The sequence below is a fragment of the Mauremys reevesii genome, linkage group 25 (genome assembly GCF_016161935.1).
Source record: "Mauremys reevesii isolate NIE-2019 linkage group 25, ASM1616193v1, whole genome shotgun sequence".
Classification (NCBI taxonomy): Eukaryota; Metazoa; Chordata; order Testudines; family Geoemydidae; genus Mauremys; species Mauremys reevesii.
The window spans coordinates 8814919-8841800 of NC_052647.1; the positions used below are offsets into that span (position 1 = coordinate 8814919).

General features: G+C 58.3%; 2 protein-coding genes across 4 annotated transcripts in view; one reads left to right on the forward strand and one right to left on the reverse strand.

Moving 5' to 3' along the window:
- The first annotated feature begins 2225 nt into the window (after positions 1-2225).
- Positions 2226-21411, forward strand: LOC120391386 (breast cancer anti-estrogen resistance protein 3 homolog). 2 transcript variants are annotated; one of them, XM_039515029.1, is made up of 10 exons: positions 2226-2387; positions 10326-10454; positions 10888-11321; positions 12154-12251; positions 13298-13890; positions 15393-15508; positions 16869-17040; positions 17676-17787; positions 18956-19141; positions 19637-21411. In XM_039515029.1, exons 2-10 carry the CDS (start codon positions 10347-10349, stop codon positions 19807-19809), a joined length of 1992 nt encoding a protein of 663 aa, XP_039370963.1. In that variant the 5' UTR covers positions 2226-2387; positions 10326-10346; the 3' UTR covers positions 19810-21411. The 2 variants fall into 2 exon arrangements, with proteins under 2 accessions (XP_039370963.1, XP_039370962.1); XM_039515028.1 differs by lacking the exon at positions 2226-2387 and adding an exon at positions 4964-5031.
- Positions 21412-22665: 1254 nt separating this feature from the next.
- The window catches only part of TRIP10 (thyroid hormone receptor interactor 10), a 72750-nt gene continuing 68533 nt past the window's right edge, over positions 22666-26882 (reverse strand). For both annotated transcript variants that reach the window (XM_039515037.1, XM_039515036.1), the window contains one exon: positions 22666-24114. In XM_039515037.1, the coding sequence (XP_039370971.1) occupies positions 23966-24114 (149 nt within the window). In that variant the 3' untranslated portion in view covers positions 22666-23965. The remainder of the gene's footprint in view (positions 24115-26882) is intronic.

The window sequence follows — 26882 nt, forward strand, 5'->3', positions numbered from 1 at the left end:
CCTTCAGAGTGGACCCGACATTTTCTGTGTTCGTACAGCACCTAGCACAACTGGGGCCTGGCTTGGCTGGTCTCTATGTGCTACTATTTAGATATTTAAGAAATAACATTCTCTGGCATGTGAGAGGCAGTGGGGTCTAGTGGCTAGGGCATGGGCTAGGGACTGAGAACCCCTGGGTTCTAGTCCTGCCTCTCCCGCTGCCCTGCTAGGCGGCCTTGAGCAAGTCACACCCCTCTCTGTGCCTCAGTTTCCCCTCCCTTTGTCTGTTTGGAAGGGGAGCCCTTTGGGGCAGGGACTGGGTGTATGTGCAGCACTGAAGTGGAGTTCAGCTGATTTACACCAGCTAGGGAGTTGGTTCCCAGGTCAAGGCTGGCGATTGCAGCCCCCGGGTGATCTAATAGTGACAGCGTCATCCTTCCCGACGCAGACATTACTCATGGCCCCGAACAAGGAACCAGGCCCGGTGCTGCTGAGATGAGATTCAGCCTGATTCAGCCAGCCTCTCTCCGCCTCAGCTTTGTTCCAGGCTGACACAGTCATGGTAACAGCAGGGAAATCTGTCAGCAAGCACCCCCCACCTGTCCAAGAAACTTGCTGGAAAAGTCAACCCACTCCTTCCGTCCCCAGCTGCCACCAGCCATCTGGCGCGTTGTTCCTGCTCCGATCCTCGCTGGGCCTCTACTTCCAGAGTCTTTTATAAAGGAAAAACCCCTTTATAAGGCCATGATCTGACCCCCCAAGCAAGGTCGGGCCGGGTCCGACCTTGGACAGAGAACCTTGCACTAAAGAGAGGGTGAGAGTGGTTCAGTAGGGGGCGCGCTCCCTTCTGAATCAGTGCTGACCCCGCTACCCCAGGGTGGCACTAGAGGGCGCTGTGCTGCAGGGAGCAGAGTGGGTGGCTGGTTCGTTCAAGGGGGTTCTCCCCTCCGAATCAGCTCTGATCCCAATCCCATAGCCAGGTGGCAGGGGGCGCTGTGCTGCAGGGTGACAGCTCAGTAGGGGGCGCTCTCAGCTCCACGCAGACCCCAGTGCTGCAGCATGGTGGCAGGGGGCGCCATTCTGCTTCACGCAATAGATGAGCGGGGTTGATACAAGGAGCCCGTTGAACCAGAGGGTGGGAAGCAGCACAGCAACAGGGAGCTTGGGATGGAGCCGAGGGGGGCGGTGCACAAGGCCCTGGTGACAGGAGGTGTTTCATACACCAGCACGCACATTCACACTCAAGCCGACACCAACCCACAGTCACATTCACACCAACAATCCTAGAGGAGTGGTCACATCTGCTGCACAAACAGCAACCCTCGCAACGGCTGTGCTTACACCCTCACCCCCCACACACTTACGCACAACACACACCAGCTGCCCCTCCACAGTCAGACTCACAATACCTCATAATCACACAGGCTCCCAAACACACTTCTCAGTATCTCTTCAAGGCTACACAACACATTAGCATCCAGGCACACTTGAAACACAGACTCACAAAGACAACCCAGGTGACACCCACAAGCCTACCCGAGGACACTAACATGCCATTACACCAATTTACATCCAGAAATCAGACTCACAAACATACTAGCTCACACTCATACACTTCAAACTCACACCCAAAACACACAGCCAGACTCACCATCTCAGTCAGAGATACACTCAAACTCACACCCACTATCACACCCAGAGTGCACAACCCAACTCAGTCACACAGATACATTCAAACTCACACTCACTAACACACCCAGAATACACAATCCGACTCAGCAACGCATAAACTGTCATATACACTTCAACTCACACCCAAAACACACAACCAGACTCAGCTTCTCACACTCAAACCTTCACACTCAAACTTACATCCACTATCACACCCAGAATACACAGCCCAACTTAGTCACACAGATACATTCAAACTCACACCCACACAAACACACCCAGAATGCACCAAACTCAGCAACACAAACTCACAGTGATACACTCAAACTCACTTCCAGAACACACAACCCAGCTCACAGCCACACAAATACATTCAAACTCACACCCACAAACACACCAAACTCAGCAACACAAACTCACAGTGATACACTCAAACTCACTCCCAGAAACCACAACCCAACTCACAGCCACAGGGATACACTCCGCCTCACAGACTCACAAGCGTTCACCACCTCACATCGTCTCCCCAGCCCCTCACCGTTGCGCGCAGCCCCGCCTGGTGCCGGGCTCTGCTCCCGGGGGTGGGTCCGGGCCCTGGGCGGAGCCGCTGCCGGGCGCTGGAATGTGCGGAATGGGGAGAGCGGAGAGCCCGGGGCTGGCGGTGACCTGCCGGGGCTGGAGGGAGCCGGAGCCGCGCACGGGACCCCCAAGCGCAGCGCTGCGCCCCTGCCGCTCAGGTACGGGGGGAGACGCCCGCCCCTGCGCCTGCCCTGGCGGTGGGGGGAGCCCTGCGGTGGGGGGATCTCCAGGGGGTTGCTTCTATCATGGGGACCGGCTAGAATCCGGGGGGGGGGGTTATCTTGGAGGTGAGATCGGGGTGGGGGACTGCCCGGGAGGTGAGATGGGTGGGGGGACCCTGCCCATAGGAGATTCAGATGAATGGGGTGTTCTGGAGGTGAGATCTGGGTAGGGACCCTACCCTATAGGAAAGGAAATGAGCCAGATCGGGGTGGGAGACTGCCCGGGAGGTGAGATCTGAGGGGGGGGGGGAGCCCTGGCCTATAGGAGGTGGCCAGGATGTGGGGGGGGGTCTATTCTGGGGACCCCTGCCCTGGCAGTGAGATGGGAGATGTTCCCACTGGCTCCTGCCCTGATGGGGTCCCCAGTTATTTGTTTTGGGGGAGCATGTTAGCAAAGACGTCGTCCCCTCCCCCCCCCAGCCTAGGGGGAATCTTATCTCTGCTCCCCACCGCCATTTTTCAGATTGTTTCCCCAGAGAGGGACTGGAGCTCTCCCTAAATCCCCTGCATCCCCTGCCCCCGCCCCAGCACCCTTGGTTTGCTGGTAACCCCCCTACACACACCCACACCCTACAGCTGGGTTAAAAGCACAACCCCCCTAATCTAGCCCTTGGCTTTGGCTGTGTGATGATCTATCTGCAGGGGGTATAGGGCCTGGTTCAGCCCCGACCCCGTGGCAGTCGGAGGGGGACCCTGGATTTACCCTGGAGTATCTGAAATCAGCACGTGGCCAGCATGTGTCATGCCTATGCTGTGGTCAGGGGCACGCGGTGCCCACAGAGCCCTGGCACAGGCTGCGCCGGAGGCGGTGGGCTGTGGCTGATCGGAATGAACACACGTGTTACGTTGCTTATTTCGAGTGATCCGCTTCCTTCCCCGGCGGTCGCACTGGCTCCGTTGTCCAGTCATTGGTGTCCATTCCCTTTGCCAGTTTTCCGTTTGCCCCCATGTAAACGGGTGTTGCTCTGCTGGAGTTAATGGGGCCAGATCCCTGGCTCTGCTCCTTTGGAGTCGTGGCTGATTTACACCGGCTGAGACCCCTGGAGAGTGTGGGAGGAGGATCCAATCCCTGCGCCTGCCTCAGGGCTGGTGTTGTTCCAAGAAACCGGGCCTGTGATGGCTGGGGGGAAGCACACCAGGGCGGAGGATTTCCTCCCCATTGTGCGGCCGCCCAGCCCTTTGTGTCTGGTTTAGTTGGGGATTGGTCCTGCGTTGAGCAGGGGGTTGGACTGGATGACCTCCTGAGGTCCCTTCCAACCCTGATAGTCTATGATTCTGTGATTCCCAGGGATGGAGCCACAGGGCCAAGGCCATGTCCTGAGCCGGGCATGCAGCTCCCGTCCAATGGGGCTGCGCCGGGGGATTAGAAGGGTGGTGAGAGCCAGGAAAATTACAGCATCACGAGGCCCCTGCATTGCCGCTCATCTAGTGACATGGAGTTCAGGGGCTGGGACATAGGGACTGTCCTGCAGGATCAGACCAATGGGCCCATCAAGCCCGGTATCCCACCTCCTCCCTCCCCGCCCACACCATGGTGCCAGGTCAGGCCAATGGGCCCACCTAACCCGGTATCCCGCCTCCTCCCTCCCTGCCCACACCATGGTGCCAGGTCAGGCCAATGGGCCCACCTAGCCTGGTATCCCGCCTCCTCCCTCCCCGCCCACACCATGGTGCCAGGTCAGGCCAATGGGCCCACCTAGCCTGGTATCCCGCCTCCTCCCTCCCCGCCCACACCATGGTGCCAGGTCAGGCCAATGGGCCCACCTAGCCTGGTATCCCGCCTCCTCCCTCCCCGCCCACACCATGGTGCCAGGTCAGGCTAATGGGCTCATCTAGCCCAGTATCCCGCCTCCTCCCTCCCTGCCCACACCATGGTGTCAGGTCAGGCCAATGGGCCCACCTAGCCCGGTATCCCACCTCCTCCTTCTCTGCCCACACCATGGTGCCAGGTCAGGCCAATGGGCCCACCTAACATGGTATCCTGCCCACCCTACCCTGGATCAGCTCAGTGGACCCATCCAGCTCCGTATTGCCTCACCCTTGATGGGCCCATTGGTCTGATCTGTCACAGCCAGCCTAGTATCCCCCACCCTGCTCCCCAGTCCCTGTTGCATTTGATCCAGACAATGGCGTCAATCCATGGATGTCACTGGAGTGACTCTGGATTTGCACCGCCCTAGCCGAGGTCAGACACTGGCCCCACGTCTCCCCATTCTCCATGGAGCATGGCTGGTGCACTCACCTGGCTTAGCTGCTTTTTCGGTCTGCCCCACTGATAACAATCGGGGTCCAGCATGTACCATGTCTCCCTGGGACTTTTTATCTGTCTCTTTCATTCTTTGCTGATGAAGGGTTGGGGAGCGAAGAGCTTGGGAGCCGCCCGGCCTTTCATCTCACTTGTCCTGCCAATCAGTTTCTTCCCAGGGGGCTTCTGATCTGAATCTCATCTCCTTTTAGGAGGAAGCATCTCTGCGGGGGGCTTGGCGTGAGCTCTGGAGGGTGGAGACCTATCCAACGATCCTGGAGGGTTGGATGCCCCGTCAGACTGGGCATCCCCTCACGTGATACCCCGCAGTTGCCTGTAAGTCATAGATTCTTGTGTCCCTTAATGTGAGTGATTCAAACCAGCCTGACGCTGAGAGAATTAAGCAGCCTGATGTGTTTAACTTATCCAAGAGAAGGTTAAGAGGTGACTAGAAGCACCTATCCTAGGCAGCTGTTACATTTAGCAGGAAGAGATGCAGTGGCTGCAAGCCGAGGCCAGACAAATTCACGCTGCAAATAATCACGTTTTTAACAGTGAGGGGAATTAGCCGCAGGATCTGGGCTTGGGATCTACAGAGCTGGGAAGTTGCGCTGGCTGGCTCTGGTGTAGAGGGCTCAGCCCTTTCTGTCCCTGACCTTGGCAGGAATTTTGCCTTGGCAGCTCTGCCGCAAGGATCAAAGGAAGCAGAGGGCTGGCTGGCTGGCTGAGCAGGGGATATAATCAGCGCTCTTACACGGTGCTTTTCACAAGCAGATCTCAAAGCCCTTCGCGGTCTTTAACATAGTTATCCTCCCAGCCTCCCCATCTGATGCAGGGCACTGGGGAAACTGAGGCTCGGAGAGACTACGTGACTTGCTGAAGGTCACCCTGGGAGTCTGTGGCAGAGCAGGGATTAGAACCTGGGTCTCCTAAGTCCTAGGCTAGGGCCAAAATCACTGGAACATCATTCCTCTTGGGGGTCTTTGCCTCCCTGATTCCAGCACAGGTCTGGAGCAGCTGGTGCCCACCCTTGGCAGCTCAGCAGCACCTGTGTTGAATGAACGGGTGGGTCTGAGCCCCGGTCCGTATGGGCTTGTGTCCCTCCTGTGGGAACCCAGTGCCAAGATTCAGGGGGGCAGAGCACCCTGGCGTCTGCAGGATGATGCCACCATGGGCAAATGCTCCCTCCCAGTCCCACGTGTGAGCGGTGTGGACGGTCGGGTAGCTAACGCATGGGGCTGGGAGTCATGAGAACGGACCGCTGCCCACGCTCAGGGCCTGATCCTAGACCTGTGGACATCGGCTGCAAAATGCCCCGCTGAGTGGGCTCAGGGCTGGAGGCAGAGTTTGGCTGATGCCAGAGCTGGGCGGGTGGCCCATGCTGCAGCACCCCATAGCTGGAGATGGGACACCATGGGGCCCAGTGCTCTGAGGAGGTCCAGAGAACCCTCTTTCTGGCTGTCCGGCTGTTCAGGGTCACCTGTTCAGGGTCAAATTGATCGGCAGATCTGGGGTCGGGCAGGAATCTCCCCCCGGCCCAGATTGGCAGGGACCTGGGAAGTGACGGCTGGATCATGTCATCTAATGGGGGCAGAGGGTCCGTCCAGCTTGGGCGTGGCACCCGTGGGTACATCGATGCTCTGAGCCTACGCAGGGCTTCTCAACCTTTTTCTTTCTGAGCCTCCTCCCCCCCTCCATGCTATTCAAATTCCATGGCCCACCTGTGTCACAACCTCTGTTTTTCTGCATATCCAGTAGATTAAAAGCCAGGGCCAGCGTTAGCGGGTAGCAAGCAGGGTAATTGCCCAGGGCCCCACACAGGGCCGGCGCTTCCATTAGGTGACCCTAGGCGGTTGCCTAGGGCGCCCGGATTCAGGGGGCGGCATTTTGTGCGCTCCCCACGGGGCGCACGGGAGCTTCCGGTTCCGCTCCCGTCGCGCCGCCGAAGAAGGACCTTCTGCCGACGTGCCGCGGAAAACAGCGGCAGGCAATTGAGCAGCTCAGTGACTGCCGCTGTCGCCTGCGGCATTTCGGCGGAGGGTCCTTCTTCAGCGGCGCGATGGAAGTGGAACCGGAAGCTCCCGCGCGCCCCGTGGGGAGCGCATAAAATGCCACCCCCCAAATTCTGCCTAGGGCGCCAGAAACCCTGGCGCCGCTCCTGGCCCCACAACACAGGGGGCCTCCATGAAGCTAAGTTGCTCAGGCTTCGGCTTCAGCCCCAGGTGGTGGGGGTCAGGCTTCGGCTTTCTGCCCTGGGCCCCAGCAAGTCTAACATTGGTCACTCTCTGGTTCGTTTTGTCAGCCCCCCCGAAACCTGCTCATGGCCCCCCCAGTTGGGAACCACTGCTTTAGGGTTCCCGTCGCGGCAAAGCGGCTGGTTGGGCAGGGCGGTGCCGGGATACGGAGACACACCCAGGCCACAGGGAAGGACGGTGTGTGGGGCCAAGGGGGCTGGGTGAGCCACGTGGCAGCAGCACAGGGAGCTCAGAGTCTCAGTTTGTGACCCACGGAATTTGGGATCCCTCTGCCGTCTCTGTTGTAGAAGTACCACTGTAGGAAATGTAGGTTAGCCCAGCCCTGACCTCTCCCAGCAGGGGGCGCTGTGGGGAGCGGGGCAGGAGCGCTAGCTGTGTGGGGAGCTCCCAGCTACCCCAGCCCTGGCCTCTCCCAGCAGGGGGCGCTGTGGGGAGCGGGGCAGGAGCGCTAGCTGTGCGGGGAGCTCCCAGCTACCCCAGCCCTGGCCTCTCCCAGCAGGGGGCGCTGTAGGGAGCGGGGCAGGAGCACTGGCTGTGGGAGGAGCTCCTAGCTACCCCAGCCCTGGCCTCTCCCAGCAGGGGGCGCTGTAGGGAGCGGGGCAGGAGTGCTGGGTGTGGAGGAAGCTCCTGGCTACTCCAGCCCTGGCCTCTTCCAGCAGGGGGCGCTGTGGGGAGCGGGGCAGGAGCTCTGGCTGTGGGGGGAGCTCCCAGCAACCCCAGCCCTGGCCTCTCCCAGCAGGGGGCGCTGTAGGGAGCAGGGCAGGAGCTCTGGCTGTGGGGGGAGCTCCCAGCTACCCCAGCCCTGGCCTCTCCCAGCAGGGGGCGCTGTGGGGAGCGGGGCAGGAGCTCTGGCTGTGGGGAGATGCTGTAGAGATCATGTGACTGGGAGCCCCAAGACGCAGCCTCTGACTTTAGGGACCACAGCTGTGAAGAATCATGTGACTTATTGGGGGTCTCCGTAAGTAGAAGCTCGCAGTCCGTGTCGGTTGAGAAGAGGCTGGGGCAGTCCGGGGTGGGTGGAGGAGAAGGGGGGATCTGCACAGGGGGGCTGGGGCAGGAGCCCAGGAGCAAGGCTAGCAGGGGGTCCTGATCTGAGGGTGACCGAAGCCCTAGGAAAGGACTAGAGGGACGTGGGGATCCTGGATCCAAGGCTGAAGGTGAACGCTTTCTGTTCAGTAAGGTGAATCAACAAGGCTCTGGGAGGGGAGTGGGGTCTAGAGGTTGGTGTGGTGGGGAGACTGGATTAGAACCCAGGAGTCTTAGCTCTGGAAGGGGAGTGCCAGGCGAGGCACTCCTGAATTCCTGGGGAGCAGGACTCCTGCATTCTGTTCCCAGCTGCGTGGTCGCTGAGTGCCACCAGGGTGCAAGAGGAGTGGAAACTGAGGCACATACGCAACCAGGGTGCAGCGACCTTGTGGGGCGCACGCTGGCTGCAGGGCAACCCCCCAGCTCCTGCAGTGCCCTCTCCCCCATAAGCAGGAGTGCAGACTCGTATCGAGCGGCCCTGTCCCCTGTGCTGAGGGCTCTTGCATGCCAGCCGGTTGGAGCTGCACCGCGGGGCCTGCTCGCTGGGCTGGAACTCTTCCGGCCTGCCGGGGTCACAGGCTGCTGGCGGGCTCCCAGTGCCGCTGACTCAGCGCCCAGGCATCCCAAGGTGTGCTCGGCGTCTGATAACCTGCCTAGGCAAGGAGCTGCGTGAACCGGAAGGAGCCCGCCCTGAGCAGACAGTCCGGAGGAGCCGCCGTTGGGACAGGAGGATCTGATCCCGAGGACTAGACTCCTCCGGAGCCGGGTGAACAGGCAGGCTCCTCGCAGGGTAAAGGGATCCGAGAGGGTTACATGCCACGGCTGCTTTTGGCACTTTGCTCTTTCCACTCCCGCTTCTTACCGCCTTCCCCTCTTCCTCAGCCTCTTTGCACAGCGTCACCCACAAAGCCACTGGCACTAACTTTACAGTTGAGTTTGGAGCACTTGTTCTCACCCTGGGATCTGGGGACCCTTGGGGGGGCCGCATGCAGGCTTCAGGGGGTCTGCCAAGCACATCTGGCATTAGACTCACTAGGGCCCAGGGCAGAAAGCCAGAGCCCTGCAGCCCAGGGCCCCGAGCCCTGCCACCTGCTTGCTACCCCGTAACGCCGGCCTCGCTTTTAGATGCAGAACATCAGTTGTGGCACAGCGGGGCCGTGGCGTTTCTGTAGCATGTTGGGGAGGCTGCAGAAAGAAAAAGATTGAGAACTCCTGGTCTCGAGGCCCCAACTGGGATCGACTCCTCCTGCCCCCCCCGCCCGGCCATCGGGCTGGGGGCTGCACAGGCCCCAGTTGAGATTGGGGGTGCCCCTGCCATGCCAGGTGCTGCTCAGGCAGAGGGAGACTGTCTCTGCCCTGAAGAGCTCACAGTCTAAGGAGAGAAAGTGAGAGGAAGGATTTTTAGCCTGTATTTTACCATTTTGTCTATTTCTCATTGTCTGCAGCGCCTGGCACAATGGGGCCCGGATCTCAGCTGGGGCAGAGCCTGTCTCTCTGTGTGTGACTGTGCAGCGCCCAGCACAACGGGGCCTGATCTCAGCTGGGGCAGCGGCTGTCTCTCGCTGTGTGTCTGTGCAGCACCCGGCCCAGGGAGCCCTGATTGCAGCTGGGGCAGGGACCATGTCTCACTGTGTGCAGTGTCCAGAACAATGGGGCCCGGATCTCAGCTGGGACAGGGCCTTTCTCTCGCTGTGTGTCTGTGCAGCGCCCGGCACAACGGGCCCGGATCTCAGCTGGGACAGGGCCTGTCTCTCGCTGTGTGTCCATGCAGCACCCGGCACAACAGGCCCTGATCTCAGCTGGGGCAGGGCCTGTCTCTCACTGTGTGTCCATGCAGCACCCGGCACAATAGGCCCTGATCTCAGCTGGGACAGGGCCTGTCTCTCGCTGTGTGTCTGTGCAGCGCCTGGCACAGTGGCTCCCGATCTCGGTTGAAGGCTCTGGGTGCTGTTGTAATGCGCACTGGGGATGTGAAAGTGGCGCTGGCACCGGCGGCGACCCAGCAGGCCTGCGCCTTGGGGTTCCCATTGGCACCGGGCCATGCTGATTCAGCCCTGTGGAATGAGTAGCGCCTGTTGTGCTAAAGGATCAGGCAGAGAAGGGGTTAATGGATGACCAGCAGGAGTCGGGGGCAAAGTCCTGAGGGCAGGGGGAGGGGAGGAGGATCCTTCTCTGCTCTCTGACCCTGGTAGGAAACTGCCCTGTCCTGAGGTCAGAGGCTGGGACAGGTCAGGCTGCCTGGGTCTGGGGGGGGGTAGGCTGGGTGGTCAGAGTCCGGGAGGGTGGGGGCACGAAACCAGTTGCTGGGAGGAAGATGTTGCTGCTGACTTTTGACCTTTCGCTACCCAGGAGGCCTAAGCCGAGGTGACCATGGACTTGGCCAAGGAGACGCTCAGGAAGGAGCTGGAGGAGGAGCTGAAGCTCAGCACGGACGAGCTGCGGAGCCACGCGTGGTACCACGGCTGCCTGCCCCGGAAGGTACCCATGATTCCGATCTATTAGGTGTATTATGGTAGTGCCCAGAGGCCCCAGCTGAGGTCACACCTCATTGCCCTGGATGCGGCATAGATCCAGAGAGAGACCCTGCCCCATGGAGCTCAGTCCCGCTGCCTGGGAGGCTCGGTATCCCTGTTTTACGGAGGGGAAGCCAGAGGTGCAGGGAAGGGAAGTGACTTGGCCAAGGTCACACAAGTCAGTGACAGAGCTAGGGATGGAACCCAGGAGTCCTGACTCCCCCTCCCAGAGGTGGGAATGGAACCCAGGAGTCCTGACTCCCAGCCCCCTCCCTGCTCTAACCACTAGACCCCACTCCCCTCCCAGAGCCATGGGTAGAACTCCCAGCGCCCCCCTGCTCTAACCACTAGTCCCGCTGCCTGCCATAGCCACCCATGAACAGCCCTTGTCTCCCCAGGAGGCCGAGTCCCTGCTGGGGGAGGACGGGGATTTCCTGATCCGGGACTCAGGCTCCAGCCAGGGGGACTACGTGCTGTCGTGCCGCTGGCAGGGCGAGACCCTGCACTTCAAGATCATCCGGGTGGTGCTGCGCCCTCGCCTGGGCTACTCCCGCACCCTCTTCCAGTTCGAGCAGGACCAGTTTGACAACGTGCCGGCCCTGGTGCGCTTCTACGTGGGCAACCGCACGCCCGTCTCAGAGACCTCGGGCGCTGTGATCTCCCGGCCCGTCAACCGGGACGTGCCGCTGCGCTGGCTGCAGGAGCGCTACGGGGCCACCAGCCGGCTCTGTCTGGACGGGCAGGAGCCGACCAAGGGGGACACGGCTCCCCGCAGACTCAGCCTCCGCAGACTCACCGCTGGAGAGAAGGTGACAGACGGGAACCTGCTCCGGTGAGCGCCGGGATGGGAAATGGCCCTGGTTAGAGCTGGGGCTGGGGTGCTGGGATCTCTGCCCAATTCTGGGAGGGAAGTGGGGTCTAGTGGTTAGAGTGGGGAATGGGCTGGGAGTCCGGACTCCTGGGTTCTCTGCCCAATTCCAGGAGGGAAGTGGGGTCTAGTGGTTAGAGCGGAGAACGGGCTGGGAGTCCAGACTCCTGGGTTCTCTGCCCAATTCCAGGAGGGAAGTGGGGTCTAGTGGTTAGAGCAGGGGACAGGCTGGGAGTCTGGACGCCTGGGTTTGGTTCCCAGCCCCTGGGAGGGGAGTTGGGGGTCTGGTAGGTTTGAGCAGGGAGGACTCAGAGTCAAGACTCCTGGGGTTCTATTCCCGCTGTACCATAGAGTCTCAATGTGACCTCGGGGGAAGCCCATTCCCCTTTCTGTGCCTCAGTTTCCCTATCAGTGAAGTGGGTCTTCTGATCCTCTCATCCGGGGATGGGTTGTGATGCTCAATTCCTTGCTAAGCGGGTTCCGAAGCCAGGGGGCTAGGGGCTGCCCTGGTTATTAACCCCGTGTCTGCCAAACTGCCCCCGCGCTGTGGGTTGGGTCTGAAAGGCTGGTCCCTGGTGCTGTGCCTGATTCACACCAGCGACTCAGGCTCCAAACTGGCTTCCCCACGAATGATCACATTCCGTGGAGCAGCCCAGCCCCGGCACAGAGGGCAGGATCCCAGATCTGCCAGCCGGGCCCGTTACTCCGGCATCCCCTTCATTCTGGGCGTGGGCCCTTTGCAGCTTGGGGGTCTGCAGCGGCCTGGGGCTCACGGTGTCGCCGCTTCTCCCTGCAGAGTGAAAGACAGGAGTGGGAGCCACCCCACCGGGCTGGATCAGCTGGGCCAGAGACCCTCCCTCTACACGGCGCAGTCAGACAGTAACCTACGGACAGGTGCGTGGGAGCCGGGGCTGGAGGGCAAAGGCTGCCTCTGCTGGGGGGGTATTAACCCCTTCTGCCACGGGCGGGGGTGCGGTACAGGGCAGGGGTTGGTTTGACTGCCACCTTCAATGTAGTTCCTCTGGATTGACGCTGGTGTAACAGGATTTGTGCAGCTCCCTAGTGCAATGCTCCCAGGTGGTACCATAATATACCTAATAGATAATGTACAGTGCCTAGCACGTGCATCAAGCGGGGCTTCTAGGTGCTACTGTAATACATCTAATAGACACCTTAATAGGCAGCAGGTTTAAAACAAACAAAAGGAAATATTTTTTCACACAGTGCACAATCAACCTGTGGAACTCCTTGCCAGAGGATGTTGTGAAGGCCACAACAGGGTTCAAAAAAGGGCTAGATAAGTTAATGGAGGCTAGATCCATCTATGGCTATTAGCCAGGATGGGCAGGAATGGTGTCCCTAGCCTCTGTTTGCCAGAAGTTGGGAATGGGCAACAGGACGTGGATCACTGGATGATTACCTGTGCTGTTCGTTTCCTCTGGGGCACCTGGCATTGGCCACTATCGGTAGACAGGATACTGGGCTAGATGAACCTTTGGTCTGACCCAGTACGGCCGTTCTTATGTATAATGTACTGCCTAGCACACTCCTGGTCCATGAGCAGGGCACCTAGGTGCTACCATAATACATCTAATAGATAATGTACAGTGCCTAGCGCAACAGGGTTCTGGACCATGACAGGGGTTCTCAGGCATTACCATAATACACCAAATAATGGACTCCTTACAAACCAGATCCTCAAGTTGGTGTAAATTTGCATCTCTCCATTGACTCCAGTGGAGCTATAGCTGGGGGATCTGGCCCTGCTGCATAACACCACAGCTCCGATTGCCACCCCACTGCTTTCACGCTGGTGTAACTCCCCTGTCCCTAGGGGAGCGACTCCGGATTCACACCAGTCCTGGCTGAAATCAGAACCAGGCTCCATGTGTCCGGCTGCTCCGCTCCCCCCTCTGACATGGTCCCATCTCCCTCTGCAGGCAGCCCGGAAGCTCCAGCCGGCACCCAGGAACGGAGCGAGCTCCCGCCCCCCTCGCCCGTCTTCCGCACTGGCAGCGACCCCGTGCTGCGGCCCACCGCCCCCCGGTGCCTGGACCCCGAGGGGGGTGCAGCCCTGAGCGGCTCGGAGGGGCAGCTGCACTCCAAGGCTCCCCCCAAGCCCCTGCGGGCCCCCTCCATGCTGGTGGGCGACGCCTCCCAGGAGCAGCTCAGCACCTACTGTGAGCTGGTGCCCAAAGCCCCGGCCGGCCTGCGGAGCCACGTGGCTCGGCTGCACACCGAGGAGAAGTGGCGTGGCCGGGCCCGGGCCACGGACACGGCCTTTGGCTTCCTCGAGGACGGGGACGAGGTGGCGCCGCTCCCCCGGCCGCGCCGCTATGAGGAGGAGATGGAGGGCTTTGTGCGCCCCCTACTGGAGACAGCCTCCTCCTTCCAGCCCCACAGCTTCCACTCGCTCCTCCTGCCCCCCGACAACAAGCCTCTGGAGCCTGGCGCCCTCAAACGGCTCAAGGACCTTTTCGACCGACATGACTGCCGGACCATGGCGCTGCATATCCTCTACATAGACTGTCTGGTAAGGGGGAGCTGGGAGCCAGGGCTCCTGGGTTCTATCCCCAGCTCTGGGAGGGGACTGGAGTCTAATAGTTGGTGGGGGGTAGGGTGTCAGGACTCCTGGGTTCCAGTCCCAGCTCTGCTGCTAACTCGCTGTGCAACTATGGGCCAGTCACTTCCTTTCCCCGTGCCTCAGTTTCCCCAGCCTGTATGGTGGGGGGAATGATAGTGCCCTCCAGGGCAGTGGGGTGTGGGGAGGTGAGCTGCTTGTGAGGCACCACTGCATCTTTGTAAAGTGCTTTGAGATCCTTTTAGCGGAAGATCCCACAGAGCCATAGAATTTATGGCCAGACAGGATCATTGACCTGGATATCACAGGCTCCTGGCACCCAGACACTAAACCCAATCAGCATGGATGGGCGGGTGGCGTTACCCCCTGCCTCTAACGGCCCTGGACCCCAGGACCCCCTGGGGATGCAATGGGACCCTCGGGGTAAAAACTGGCCACTGGGGTCTGTGCAGTCGTACCTCAGCCAGGCACGGCGGCTGCTCCGCTGTCCCCCGGGGGGGCTTGTTATCCTGCGCCAGTGGCCCCATCTCATACCTCTCCAGCCCAATTAATAGGAGAGCTCCTCTCCTCTCATGCCCCAGCCCCACCCATGGTCCTCAGGCTCTCCCCCTCCATTGGACTGGCCCTTCCCAGAGTCTGAGACCTCCCAGCTTAGCTAAGCTGCAGCCTGTGGGCAGAAGGGGTTAAATATTGAGGGGGGGGGTTGTTTAGGGGTGTAGGGAATCTCGGAGGCTGTGGAACTGTCCCCACCCCCACCCTAAGGGGAATGGGTAGGAGCCCCATAGCTCCGATGGGAAGCAGCCCTGGAGAACAGGAAGCAGGAGATAATATATGGAGCTATACCGATCTCATAGGGCTGAAGGGACCCCGAAAGGTCATTGAGTCCAGCTCCCTGCCTTCACTAGCAGGACCAAGTACTCATTTTTTGCCCCAGATCCTTACGTGGCCCCCTCAAGGATTGAACTCACAACCCTAGGTTTAGCAGGCCAATGCTCCGGGTAGTTATAGCGGGTTGGGGTCGGCACTGCCTGTGCGGGGCGAGCGCCCCCTCCTGAGCCCTCCACCCTGCTCCTTTGTAGCACAGCACCCCCTAGTGCTGTGCTGGGGCATTGGGGTCAGAAGTAATTGGGTGGGGAGAGCGCCCCCTATTGATCCCCACTCCCTGCAGCACAGTGATCCTGGAGATGGGTCGGGGGTGGCTTATGGACCGACGGTGACCCACCCTCCCTGGTCTTTGGATGGCCCTGCTTGAGCCTGGCTGGGGGTACTGCTCGCTCCCCAGTGAATGTGGAATGGGGGGATCGGAGTATCCAGGGGCTCTTCAGTGTAATGAGAAAAACCCCAAGGCCCCTCGGGGGACCCAGTGATCTGGCTCCCCTCCACCGGCAGGAGGGTCCCTTTGTCCCGGAAGGTCTCGGATCCTCACCCTTGCACGTGTTTGTTGCTTACACCAGGCTGGCAGGATCACTGGGGTGACGAGGGAGCAGGAGCGGGCGATGGGGGTGAGCTCGGGTCTGGAGCTGATCACCCTGCCTCACGGGCACCAGCTGCGTCTGGACCTGTTGGAAAGGTACCGGCCTGGGGGAGCAGGGTGTGGGGACGGAGGCTGCGGGTTGAGGTGTAGCAGTGTTGAAATGCGGCTGCCTCTGGGGGAGGGCACGTGGGTGGCTAAACAGCTGCACAGTAGGATTTCCACTGGCAGGCGGAGGAGCTGGAGTCTAAAGCCGCAGGGGAAAGTTAGAATAAAACAGGGCCGGGGCATGGCTGGGTAAAGCCTTTAGTGACCACAGAACAAGGTAAGACTTAAGGTCTTGTCTACATGAACATTTAGTTCGCAGGAAGCTAGGGTGGGAGCCTCCCTCCCCCCCCGCACCCCCCAGCCTGCCTGTGTGCTCTGTCCCTGTGCACCCAGGTGACGTGCACTACCAGCTCGTGAATGTGCTTTGCTCTAGTGCTCTTTGAAACACGACTGGATCAACGCGCACTAACGAACTTCTAGTGGGCACCAGCAGGGATCCGGCGGGCCGGTCTACGCTCAGAACGCGGTGGCTGGCGCTGTAATGAAATTGCTCTAAGCTGATGGGAGAGAGTTTCTCCCATCAGCATAGTTAATCCACTTCCATGAGAGGCGGTAGCATCCCTCCCGTCCACACAGCGCTGTCTATGCCGGCATAGCTGTGTCACTCGGAGGGGACAGGGAGTGGTTCACGCCCCTGAGTGCCGTGGTTACACCGTTACAGGTGTGTAGTGGAGACCAGATCTTAGAGCGTGGCCAGCTGGGGTAAGTTCCCACCCCCAGCGTGCTGCGAACTAAATGTTTGTGTAGACAAGCTCAGGGCCTCATGGGAAAGATGGCAAAGCACCTCCAAGCACTGTGGTGCAGTACTGCGATCTGCACTCACTGCCCCCTCCTGAAACCCCCACTCCCTGCAGCACAGACCCCCAGAACACCATGCTGGGGTCTGCACCGACTCAGGGCTTGTCTACACTCCACCCACACTGCAGCCCCTCGTCACGGCAGAAGAGGTTTTTCCCAGCGCTGTAGTAAAGCCATCACTTCCCGAAGCAGTAACTAGGGTAACGGAAGAATTCCTCTGTCACCCTAGGGGTGTCTGCACTGGGGCTTAGCTCGGCATATCTATGTCGTTGGCGGGGGAGGGCGGGGAAGTGAATTTCTCACACCCCTGAGCACCATAGCTAGGTTGACCTTTGTTTTAAGTGGAGACCAGACCTCAGCAGGGAGCGCTCCCCCTCCTGAGCCCCTCCCTGTGTTACACACGAGGGGTGGGGGGGGTTCCCTTGCAGGTCTCCCATTTAACACACAGCCAAGCCCGGAGCTGCTTAGCTTGCCCCAGGTAACGTCAGCCCCACTGCATGCCCTGCTAGCGAGCAGGAGGGCTCAGCCCCTGCGGTGTCTCTGTCCCTTCCAGGCACCATCTCATTGCCCTGGGCATCGCTGTGGACATCCTGGGCTGCACGGGGGCCGTGGCGGAGCGAGCCGCCACCCTGCACAAGATCGTCCAGCTGGCCGTGGAGCTGAAGGGCTCGGCTGGGGACCTGTTCGCTCTGTCGGCCGTGATGAAGGGCCTGCAGCTGCCCCAGGTGAGGGGCGGGCCTGTGGGGGGTGTGACTAGCTCCTGTTCCCCATGGAGGCCGGCCTAGAGGGATGGTTCAGGCTGGCCCATAGAGAGGGGCGCATGGAATTGTCTCGTCAGGGCTGTGAGCCCTGGAGCGTGGGCTGCTGGATGGAGCCCTGGGGAAGAGACTGTGGGGAGGTAACGTGTTCTAATGGACTAGGAGACCTGTGACCTTGGACAGGTCACTTTGCCTCTCTGGGCCTCAGTTTCCCCTGCCTGCCCTGTTTGTGTATACAGTGAGCTGGTCAGGGCAAGGACTGTCTATGGGTCTGTGCAGCGCCCAGCACAGGGGGGAGCCCCCGATCTCGGCCAGGACCCGTGCAGCCCCCAGCCCGCTGCGGGCCCCCAGCCCGCTGCGGGCCCCCATCTTGGTCAGTTGGTCTGCGCAGCGCCCGGCGCAGTCGGGGGTCTTGAGTTGCTACAGCATAATGGGACCCAAAAGGCCTCGCTCTATCCCTAAGGAACGGGACGCCCATCCCTCTGGCAAGTTGCCAGGGTCTGGTCAGTGGTGCTTGTCCCAAGGCACGGCACCCGCCGTAGCACCCCCGCCCCCTCCTCCTCCTCCAACCTCTCACTCCTGTCCCCACCACCACCCGGCAGATTGCGCGGCTGGATCAGACGTGGCAGAAGCTGCGGCAGAGCCACACCGAGAGCGCCATCACCTTCGAGAAGGACCTCAAGCCCCTCGTGAAACGCCTCAACCAGGGGGAAGGTGAGACGCCGGGTGCCCTGGCCATGGACCTGAGAGGGGATGGAACGAGCTGGGGAGGAGGGGATGTGGGGGGAGCATCATGGGGGTGAATCTCGCCCCAGGAAGAGAGGGTTGCAGGGGGTGGCTGACACCTGAAGAGGTGGGGATTAAGCTGGGGCAGGGAGGGTATGGATGGATGGCCTTACCAGCCTGGGCCGGATCACAGCCAGACTCCCGCCCCTGTTGCCAAATGGTACAGGTCCCCTAAATGTGCTGCTATTCCCCCCCGTTCCCGCAAATACCCTTTTATGCCCCTGTGCCAGAGCCCTGGCCCAGTCCAGGAGGATGGCTGGCCCAGTGGTTAGCATGCTGGCCTGAGGCTTGGGAAAACCAGCTTCAATTCCCTGCTCTGCCCCCGTGTCCCCATGCATAAATCACATAGTCCCTCTGTGCCTCAGTTTTCCCCCTCTGTACAATGGGGATTGTGAGGATAAATGCATTAACGACAGTGAGATGCTAGGGGGATGGGTGCCAGATCCGTAGCTAAGATGGAGCGGACGTCTTTCTGTCCATGCAGGGGAGAGGATTCCTGTCTCAAATAGAGTCTGATCCTCTTCTCCCAGCATACTCTACACTAAGCCTCTGGGCTGTCTATAGATGCACCCTTTACACCAGGGCTGTATTTCACCCTCCATGGCCAGTCCTCGTCATTTTGTTACTCTAGGCCCAGCAAAGCATCATTCAAGTAGGAGGGAGGGAATTAGTCCCTCCCCAAGACATCCAAACCCAGACAGTGTCCCATTACAACTGACTACGGCCAGGTGTAACATGTGATGGCTGGAAGCATCTACAATCATGGGGGAGGGCTGGGAGGGGGGTCTGGCCCTTTTATCCAAGCAGCTTCCACCGCAGTTTCAGGCCTGTTTGCCTGATGCATCAACCCCAGTGGCTAGACTTGTAGAGAGCGAGGCCTGAGATAAAAGACCTACTGCCGCTGCTGGAGTCTTCTTCCAGCTCCAGCGGCCACGGGCTGCATGTTTGCTGCTCGAAGGATCTGGGTTGTCGGCAGATCTGGGTGGGACAGATTTGTCTGGGCAGTAGTGCCTGGCCTACAAGGCACAGGTTGGATACGTGAGTGGGTCAGGCCCTTGCTTGGCAGTGGCTCTGACGCCTTGTCCCCGTGCTGCAGGGATCTCCTCCCCAGGAGAGGTCGCCGTCCCGCACCTCCTGCCTCTCCTCAGCCTCATGGAAGGGGAGCAGCTCTGGGGCGACCATGAGGAGAGCTGCGACCTCCTCCTACGCACGCTGGAGTCCGCCCGCTCCATCGCCACCAGCGCCGGGGCCTACAAAGCCACCGCAGAGGCTAAGCTCCAAGGTAGGGTTGCAGGGAGCTGTGTGGGTCAGGGGCTGGCAGAAGGGTTTCCAGAGCCTCATAGGAGTTGTAGTTCAGTTGCCTCGTCATGCTCCCTATTTTCTCTGGGCTGGGTTCCCCAGCTGGACTACATCTCCCATGATGCCCCTCCTGACCTGGGACTCCCATGCTGCCATTGCTTCACTGCACCATGAAGCGATGCTGTGGTGCATCATGGGAGATGTAGTCCAACAAGGGAGCTCTGCCCCAGAGGTGGTGGTGGATACGCAGCCACTGCACTACAACTCCCACAAGGCACAGCTGAGACAGCGCCAAACAGTAATAGTCTCAAATCCAGCTTTGATGGAAATGGTTTGAGTAGCCCCAGTGTATGGGGAGCTAGGCCTTGCCTTCAGTAAAGCCAGTTCTTAGGACCCCATCCTGCGATAACACAAACAGCGTAGGAAGGAACGAGCGAGAGCCTCAGCCATTCCCTGCTATCGTCTCTCCTCTCCCTAGGATTCCAAGCCACGCCGGAGCTCCTTGAAGCTTTCCAAACCGAGTTCGCGCTCCGCTTATTCTGGGGCAGCAAAGGAGCGGCCGCGGACCGGGCCGAGCGCTACAGGAAATTCGACGCCATCCTCACGGTGCTGTCCCAGAAACTAGAACCAGCGGGGAAAACGGAGCCCTGAGTTTCCTCCGCCACCGTGGCACGGACCACGAACCAGGGCTTGCAGAGCCAAGTCGGCACAGGATGGAGGAGCGACCGCGCCCCAGTGCCTGGAGATTTCTCCACGAGCTTGGCCCCCGGTGCCGGTAGCAGGATGGGGACAAGGGAACTAGCCCGAGACCGAAAGCCTTCCAGGCCCCACCGCCGCAGAGGACAGTGGATACAGAGATTTCAGCGGCTTACGCCAGGCAGTATTCTACCAGCCCCCTCCTGCCTTGCTGCTGGAGGCGGCTGCTCCGTGTACAGAAGCTTGGGGGAGTGGGACAGATTGGTGGACACATTGCACCCGCAAGCCTACGGGTTTTTTAAATGCAAAATGCCACTGCAGGTCTAGCTTCCCCCGCCTCTTTGCCAGCGTGGGAGGGTGTGAGCTGGTTAAAGGGAACGGAGGAGCAGGGGGGATTCCCCCTCCCAGCAGAGGAGCGGTGGCTGGAGCAATAAACCAAAGACTTCCAGCTGGCTTGGATAACTGCTGCAAAGGGTTGCTCCTGTCACTGGGGTGCCTGGAGGGATGCCGGGGAGGTGGCTGGGGGCCCCCGGTGCAGCAGGAGCAGGGCTAGAACTCAGCCCGGGGCTTGAGCGCTGTTGCCTTTCCCAGAAGAGGGCTGGGTGGTAGACACCTACTGGGCCCTTCACCCCCATTCGGGGGATGCATGCCCTGCCCCCTTAGACTGGCTATTGGAGACTTACAGGAAGTGAAAAGTCTCTCTCGGCCCCTGCCCCCTTCTCCCCTGAAATGAGCAGGTTTTGGGCTGCCCTCAGTGCATTAGGGGAGCTCCCCTGAGTTTGGGTGGCAGGGGGCTGTCACCTCTGGCCCAGGGATGAAGAATTGCCTAATGGTTACAGCAGGAGACCCCTGGGTTTGGCAGCCAGTTCGGGCAGGAAGCAGGCTGCAGCAGCTGGAGGAGACGGGGTGAAGGCTAGGAGAGGCCGGCCAGGGGTTAGACTAGACGCTCAGCTTCTGCTGACAGCTGCTGTTTAACTAAAGCATCCTCCTGTCGTCCCCCTGACCTCAGCCCAGCGCTCTCCTCAGCGGAGGGCAGTGGGGAAGCGAAACCAGACAATGCACCACCGAGGGGAATGGTCTGACCCAGGCTCTCGTGTTTCCTGCCCCCCCGAGTCTCTGCTCACGTGAGGGGAACCAGCTTGAGTCAGTGCCTGTCCAATGCCCCAAGGAGACGCTGGCCAGCAGGGTTATGCCCATGAGAGCTTAAGGGGGGGATTTAAACGAGGGTAGTTTCAGCCAGGCTCAGCCCTGTGTGGATGCTCTGAACTCAGGCTAAGCCCTTGTCTATGGGGGAAGCTGGACCACTCTCAGCGAGGGCGGGAATTTAAGCCCCCTGCTCTGTATAAGCCAATGCAAACTGCAGTTCCATTTGTGGGGCTCCCCTCTCTTCCCCACATCCACGGTGGAAGAAGGGGGGGTGGCTGGAGACAGCACAAGCGTGACTAGGCCCCTGCTCTACTCTAGCAGAAAAAAAGCAGTTTGAATGTTGCCTTTAACACACTCTTGAGAACTTCTGCATGGAAGTAAAAGTACCACGTCCCTTATGGGGAAACTGAGACAGGCCTATACTCACATAGTAAAGTCATAGAAGATCAGGGTGGGAAGGGACTGCAGGAGGTCATGTAGTCCAGTCCCCAGATCCCTAAGTGGCCCCCTCAAGGATTGAACTCACAACCCTGGGTTGAGCAGGCCAATGCTCAAACCACTGAGTCCTCCCTCCCCTGACTAGAACCCAGAAGTCCTGACTCCCAGTCCCGCTCCTGCCCCTGTGCCCAGCACTGCTAACGGAACCCAGGAGTCCTGGTGGCCAAGTCCCCCCCTGCTCTAAACCCACTAGCAGCCTGTGAGGCCACCTGTGTTCCAGTTGCAGGTCTGCCACTGTGCAGCTGGGGGATGGTCACAGCCTGTGCCTCAGTTTCCCAAAATGAAAAACAGGGCTGAGCATTCCCTAGCTCTGCCCTCACTGCAAAACCAGGATGCATTTCTACTGCTGGGTAGTCCCACAAGGGTTGTACATCACGAGCAGGGGCATAGGTAATTTACCTTGACAGAGGTAGTCTAGGACCCCCCTATACCACCCCCTCCAAAGCTGGGGCTGGCCTCAACTAGCTACAGAGCATTTAAAAGCGGCCCAGGCCACATCCCCAGCCAGGCCCTCCAGCACATTAGGAAAGAAGTGCCCTTAACTGGCATTAGCCAAACGCATTGACACAAGGCAACGTTCCGGTGAAGACTGGGCGTAGCCTCAGGGAGACCTTAAGCCCCTTCACAGTTTGTAGCTTGACTTGCTCACGCGTGTAAAAACTACACCCTTCCTTGGCCACCCTAGAGCGTCTTCAGGTGTATTCGAATCCCTCAGGGTTTGTCTTCACAGTACAGCCGCCCCACCGTCATACTAGAGCGAAAACGCTACTTTGCCGGCAGGAGAGCTGCTCTCGGCAGCGTAGTTAACCCTCCGTCCCCAGAGGCGGCGGCCACGTTGATGGGAGAGTTTCTCCCATCAGCATCGTGCTGTGTACACAGGGGGATAAGTCGGTACAACTGCATTGCTCAGGGGGTGGAGTTTTCAAACCCCCTATTGACATAGGGCTCTGGTGTAGACCTCGTCTTAGTGAAGACAAGGCCTGGAGGTCTGGCCCGGGCCACCACAGTGGAGTCCTGCTCTCAGCTGGGGGCACTTCTAGACATGATGGTAATATACACAACCAACCGCGCCCCTCTCCCTAAGAGCAGGGTGGGAGAAGTGTTACCGGAACACAGACCAACCGCTCTGCTCCCCTCCCACGTCCGAAACAAACCGAGGCCTCAGCGCCAGAGTCTGTATCGTTTTTATAAACTTAAAAACTGCACAGGAAGGGGGGGGGGGGGTCAACTATTTACATAAAGTGTAAAAGGCACCAGGCTGCAGTGGAAATACATTCTATGGGCTCCGGCCCAGCGACCCCCAGACCCACTTCTCAGAACCAGAGGGGAGACAGGATCTGCCCCCTCCCTCCCCCCATAGGGTGAGCAGAAGCCAAGACAACTGGGACATTTACACTTATGTTACAGGTTAACTGAGGCACAGGCTAAAATGAGCAGTAATTGGTCACTGGATAAAAGGCTGATATATTAGAGTCCTCTAAAAAATAATAATTATTACACGGAAGGGGTTGGCTGCAGCTCGGCTCCCTGGGCTCCCACCAGCGCGATCAGCCTCCCCCGCCCCCCAGGGGACAGATTCATTGAGGCAGCAGGCACTTTTTGCTCTTTTTTTCCTTGGCTGGGCGAGTTCTGGAGTCTGGGGAATAAAGTGCATGTCGTGGCCACAGTGGCGGAGGGGGAAGTGGGCTGGAGCTTGGCCAATGATTGAGCTGATGGCATCAGCTGTAAGGGGCGTTCACTCCCACCCAGGGACAGGTGAATTCAGAGCCACGGGCCCTGGCAGAGAACACACGGAGGTTCAGGCCCTGGGGCTCCTGGCTGGCTGGCAGGCACCTCTGTTCCATTAAGATCCAGGCTGGCGCCAGCCTAAGTGGGGAGCCACAGGTCCCGGGTTGGAATCCCAGGAGGGAAACAACCAACCCAGGACTGAGGTTTATCATGCTGCTTAACATGCACCTGGACGGCACCCAGCTGCCAGGGTGACAAGCATGGAAGAATAGATGCAGAGGACACGTTCTATTCCATAAGCCCCCCCACAGGCCCTGCCCAGCACACCTTGATGGAGCTTGCACCCCTAAGCTAGCTTTTAGGAGGAGGTTGAGTTAGTCACTCACTCACAGGGGATCTGACTGAGGGGGCGCAGTATGGAGTATGCAGGGGCAGCAGCCAGAAACCCAGTCCATCCCTCCTACTAGCAACCACTGCAACCTCCCCCACAAGCTGAAATGTGAAATTCCACAGAGCTGGGGCTTAGGCAGAAGGGGGTGGGGGGGTTCTCCTTCCCCTTCCAGGCGATCTCCTTTGCAAGCGGGTGCCGTTGCTCGCCCACGAGGGGCACAGGCCACTTCCACGCCTGTACCCCTGAGTCCCGACTCCCAGGTTCCAGCAGCGTTGCTCCAATCCCCGCCACCCCCTTGCAGCTCCATGAGCCAGCTGCCGCTCTCCAGGCGGGGGGGGAGGCCCGAGCTCAGTTCAGGGTGACCCGCAGGTAGGATGTTGGCACGTAGCCCTCGCCGCCTTTGCTCCTCCGCACCCGGGTCCAGCCATCGCCTTTGTCCTCCTCCATCAGGCTCAGCTCCTCCCCCTCCGTCATGGAGATGGTGCCCTCGCTGGAACCTGGGGTGATGGGGAGGGAGGAACGGGGTGGGGGAAACCAAGGCAAGTGGGTTAGAAGAATCGCTCGTTTCAGAGCTCAGCTCTAGGTTCCCCCAAATCCCTGTGATGGGAGGACCTGTATGTTAGAGCTCCTAGGACCCCTGGGGGAATCACACCCTCTGTGCCCCTTCCCTAAATCCACACAGCTGGCTGCAGTAATAGGCCACTGGGGGCTGGAAGACATGGGTGAACGGTGCAGACCTTAAATGTCCCCCATTAGCCAGGAAATATCCCAGTGGGCAGCTGTTAAAGGGGAAGTTATGCCAAACTCCTACCTGGAGGTGGGGTGGACTGAACAGGGGTTTGGAGATGTAGCCTGCTTGGCGGTGAAGTCTCCAACCCCTAAGCAGGGTTTGAACTCAAGACCTTCAGTATTAAAACAGGTTCCTACTGTTTGACCTAAAGGAGGAGCTCTGGTAGCAGCCAGCAGTAGTAAGACTGTTATCCTCATTGCACACCAGTCACTGGGGTGCAGAGGGAGGGGGAAGAGGCTAAGGATGGCTGAAAAATTTCCAGCAGAAAATTGTTTTTCGATTAAATGAGATTTTTCAGGTAAAGTATCTGCTTCCCATGGAAACGGCAATTTTCTCTTGAAAAAACTACCCAAAAAGCAGAATATTTTGATGAAGAAATGCTGCCATGATGCCTTATGGGAGTCAGGGTTCAGGTGCCTTATACTCTCATTCTCCTTTCTGGGCCCAGCTCTCAAGCTGGACTTCATCTCCCATGATGCACCATGGCCCAAAGACTCCCATCAAAGCAAGCTATTCCACTGGGTAGGAAAGACAGAAAATGTGGCAAAAGACCAGCTTGGCTTAACCACGCGATCTTGCATGATCTAAAAAATAAAAAGGAGTCGTATAAAAAATGGAAACTGGGTCAGATTACAAAGGCTGAATATAGGCAAACAACACGGGAATGCAGGGGCAAGATTAGAAAGGCAAAGGCACAAAATGAGCTCAAACTAGCTCTGGGAATAAAGGGAAACAAGAAGACTTTTTTTATCAATACATTAGAAGCAAGAGGAAGACCAAGGACAGGGTAGGCCCACTGCTCAGTGAGGAGGGAGAAACCGTAACAGGAAACTTGGAAATGGCAGAGATGCTTAATGACTTCTTTGTTTTAGTCTTTACTGAGAAGTCCTTAGGAATGCCTAACATAGTGAATGCTTATGGGAAAGGGGTAGGTTTAGAAGATAAAATAAAGAACAAGTTAAAAATCACTTAGAAAAGTTAGATGCCTGCAAGTGACCAGGGCCTGATGAAATGCATCCTAGAATACTCAAGGAGCTAATAGAGGAGGTATCTGAGCCTCTAGCTATTATCTTTGGAAAATCATGGGAGACGGGAGAGATTCCAGAAGACTGGAAAAGGGCAAATCTAGTGCCCATCTACAAAAAGGGAAATAAAAACAACCCAGGAAACTACAGACCAGTTAGTTTAACTTCTGTGCCAGGGAAGACAATGGAGCAAGTAATTAAGGAAATCATCTGCAAACACTTGGAAGGTGGTAAGGTGATAGGGAATAGCCAGCATGGATTTGTAAAGAACAAATCGTGTCAAACCAATCTGATAGCTTTCTTTGATAGGATAACGAGCCTTGTGGATAAGGGAGAAGTGGTGGATGTGGTATACCTAGACTTTAGTAAGGCATTTGATACGGTCTCGCATGATATTCTTATCGATAGACTAGGCAAATACAATTTAGATGGGGCTACTATAAGGTGGGTGCATAACTGGCTGGATAACCGTACTCAGAGTAGTTATTAATGGTTCCCAATCCTGCTGGAAAGGTGTAACAAGTGGGGTTCCGCAGGGGTCTGTTTTGGGACCGGCTCTGTTCAATACCTTCATCAACGACTTAGATGTTGGCATAGAAAGTTCGCTTATTAAGTTTGCAGATGATACCAAACTGGGAGGGATTGCAACTGCTTTGGAGGACAGGGTCATAATTCAAAATGATCTGGACAAATTGGAGAAATGGTCTGAGGTAAACCGGATGAAGTTTAATAAAAGACAAATGCAAAGTGCTCCACTTAGGAAGGAACAATCAGTTCCACACATACAGAATGGGAAGAGACTGTCTAGGAAGGAGTACGGCAGAAAGGGATCTAGGGGTTATAGTGGACCACAAGCTAAATATGAGTCAACAGTGTGATGCTGCTGCAAAAAAAGCAAACGTGATTCTGGGATGCATTAACAGGTGTGTTGTGAGCAAGACACAAGAAGTCATTCTTCCGCTCTACTCTGCGCTGGCTAGGCCTCAGCTGGAGTATTGTGGCCAGTTCTGGGCACCGCATTTCAAGAAAGATGTGGAGAAATTGGAGAGGGTCCAGAAAAGAGCAACAAGAATGATTAAAGGTCTTGAGAACATGACCTATGAAGGAGGCTGAAAGAATTGGGTTTGTTTAGTTTGGAAAAGAGAAGACTGAGAGGGGACATGATAGCAGTTTTCAGGAATCTAAAAGGGTGTCATCAGGAGGAGGGAGAAAACGTGTTCACTTTCCCCTCTAAGGATAGAAGCAGCAGCAATGGGCTTAAACTGCAGCAAGGGAGGTTTAGGTTGGACATTAGGAAAAAGTTCCTAACTGTCAGGGTAGTTAAACACTGGAATAAATTGCCTAGGGAGGTTGTGGAATCTCCATCTCTGGAGATATTTAAGAGTAGGTTAGCTAAATGTCTATCAGGGATGGTCTAGACAGTATTTGGTCCTGCCATGAGGGCCGGGGA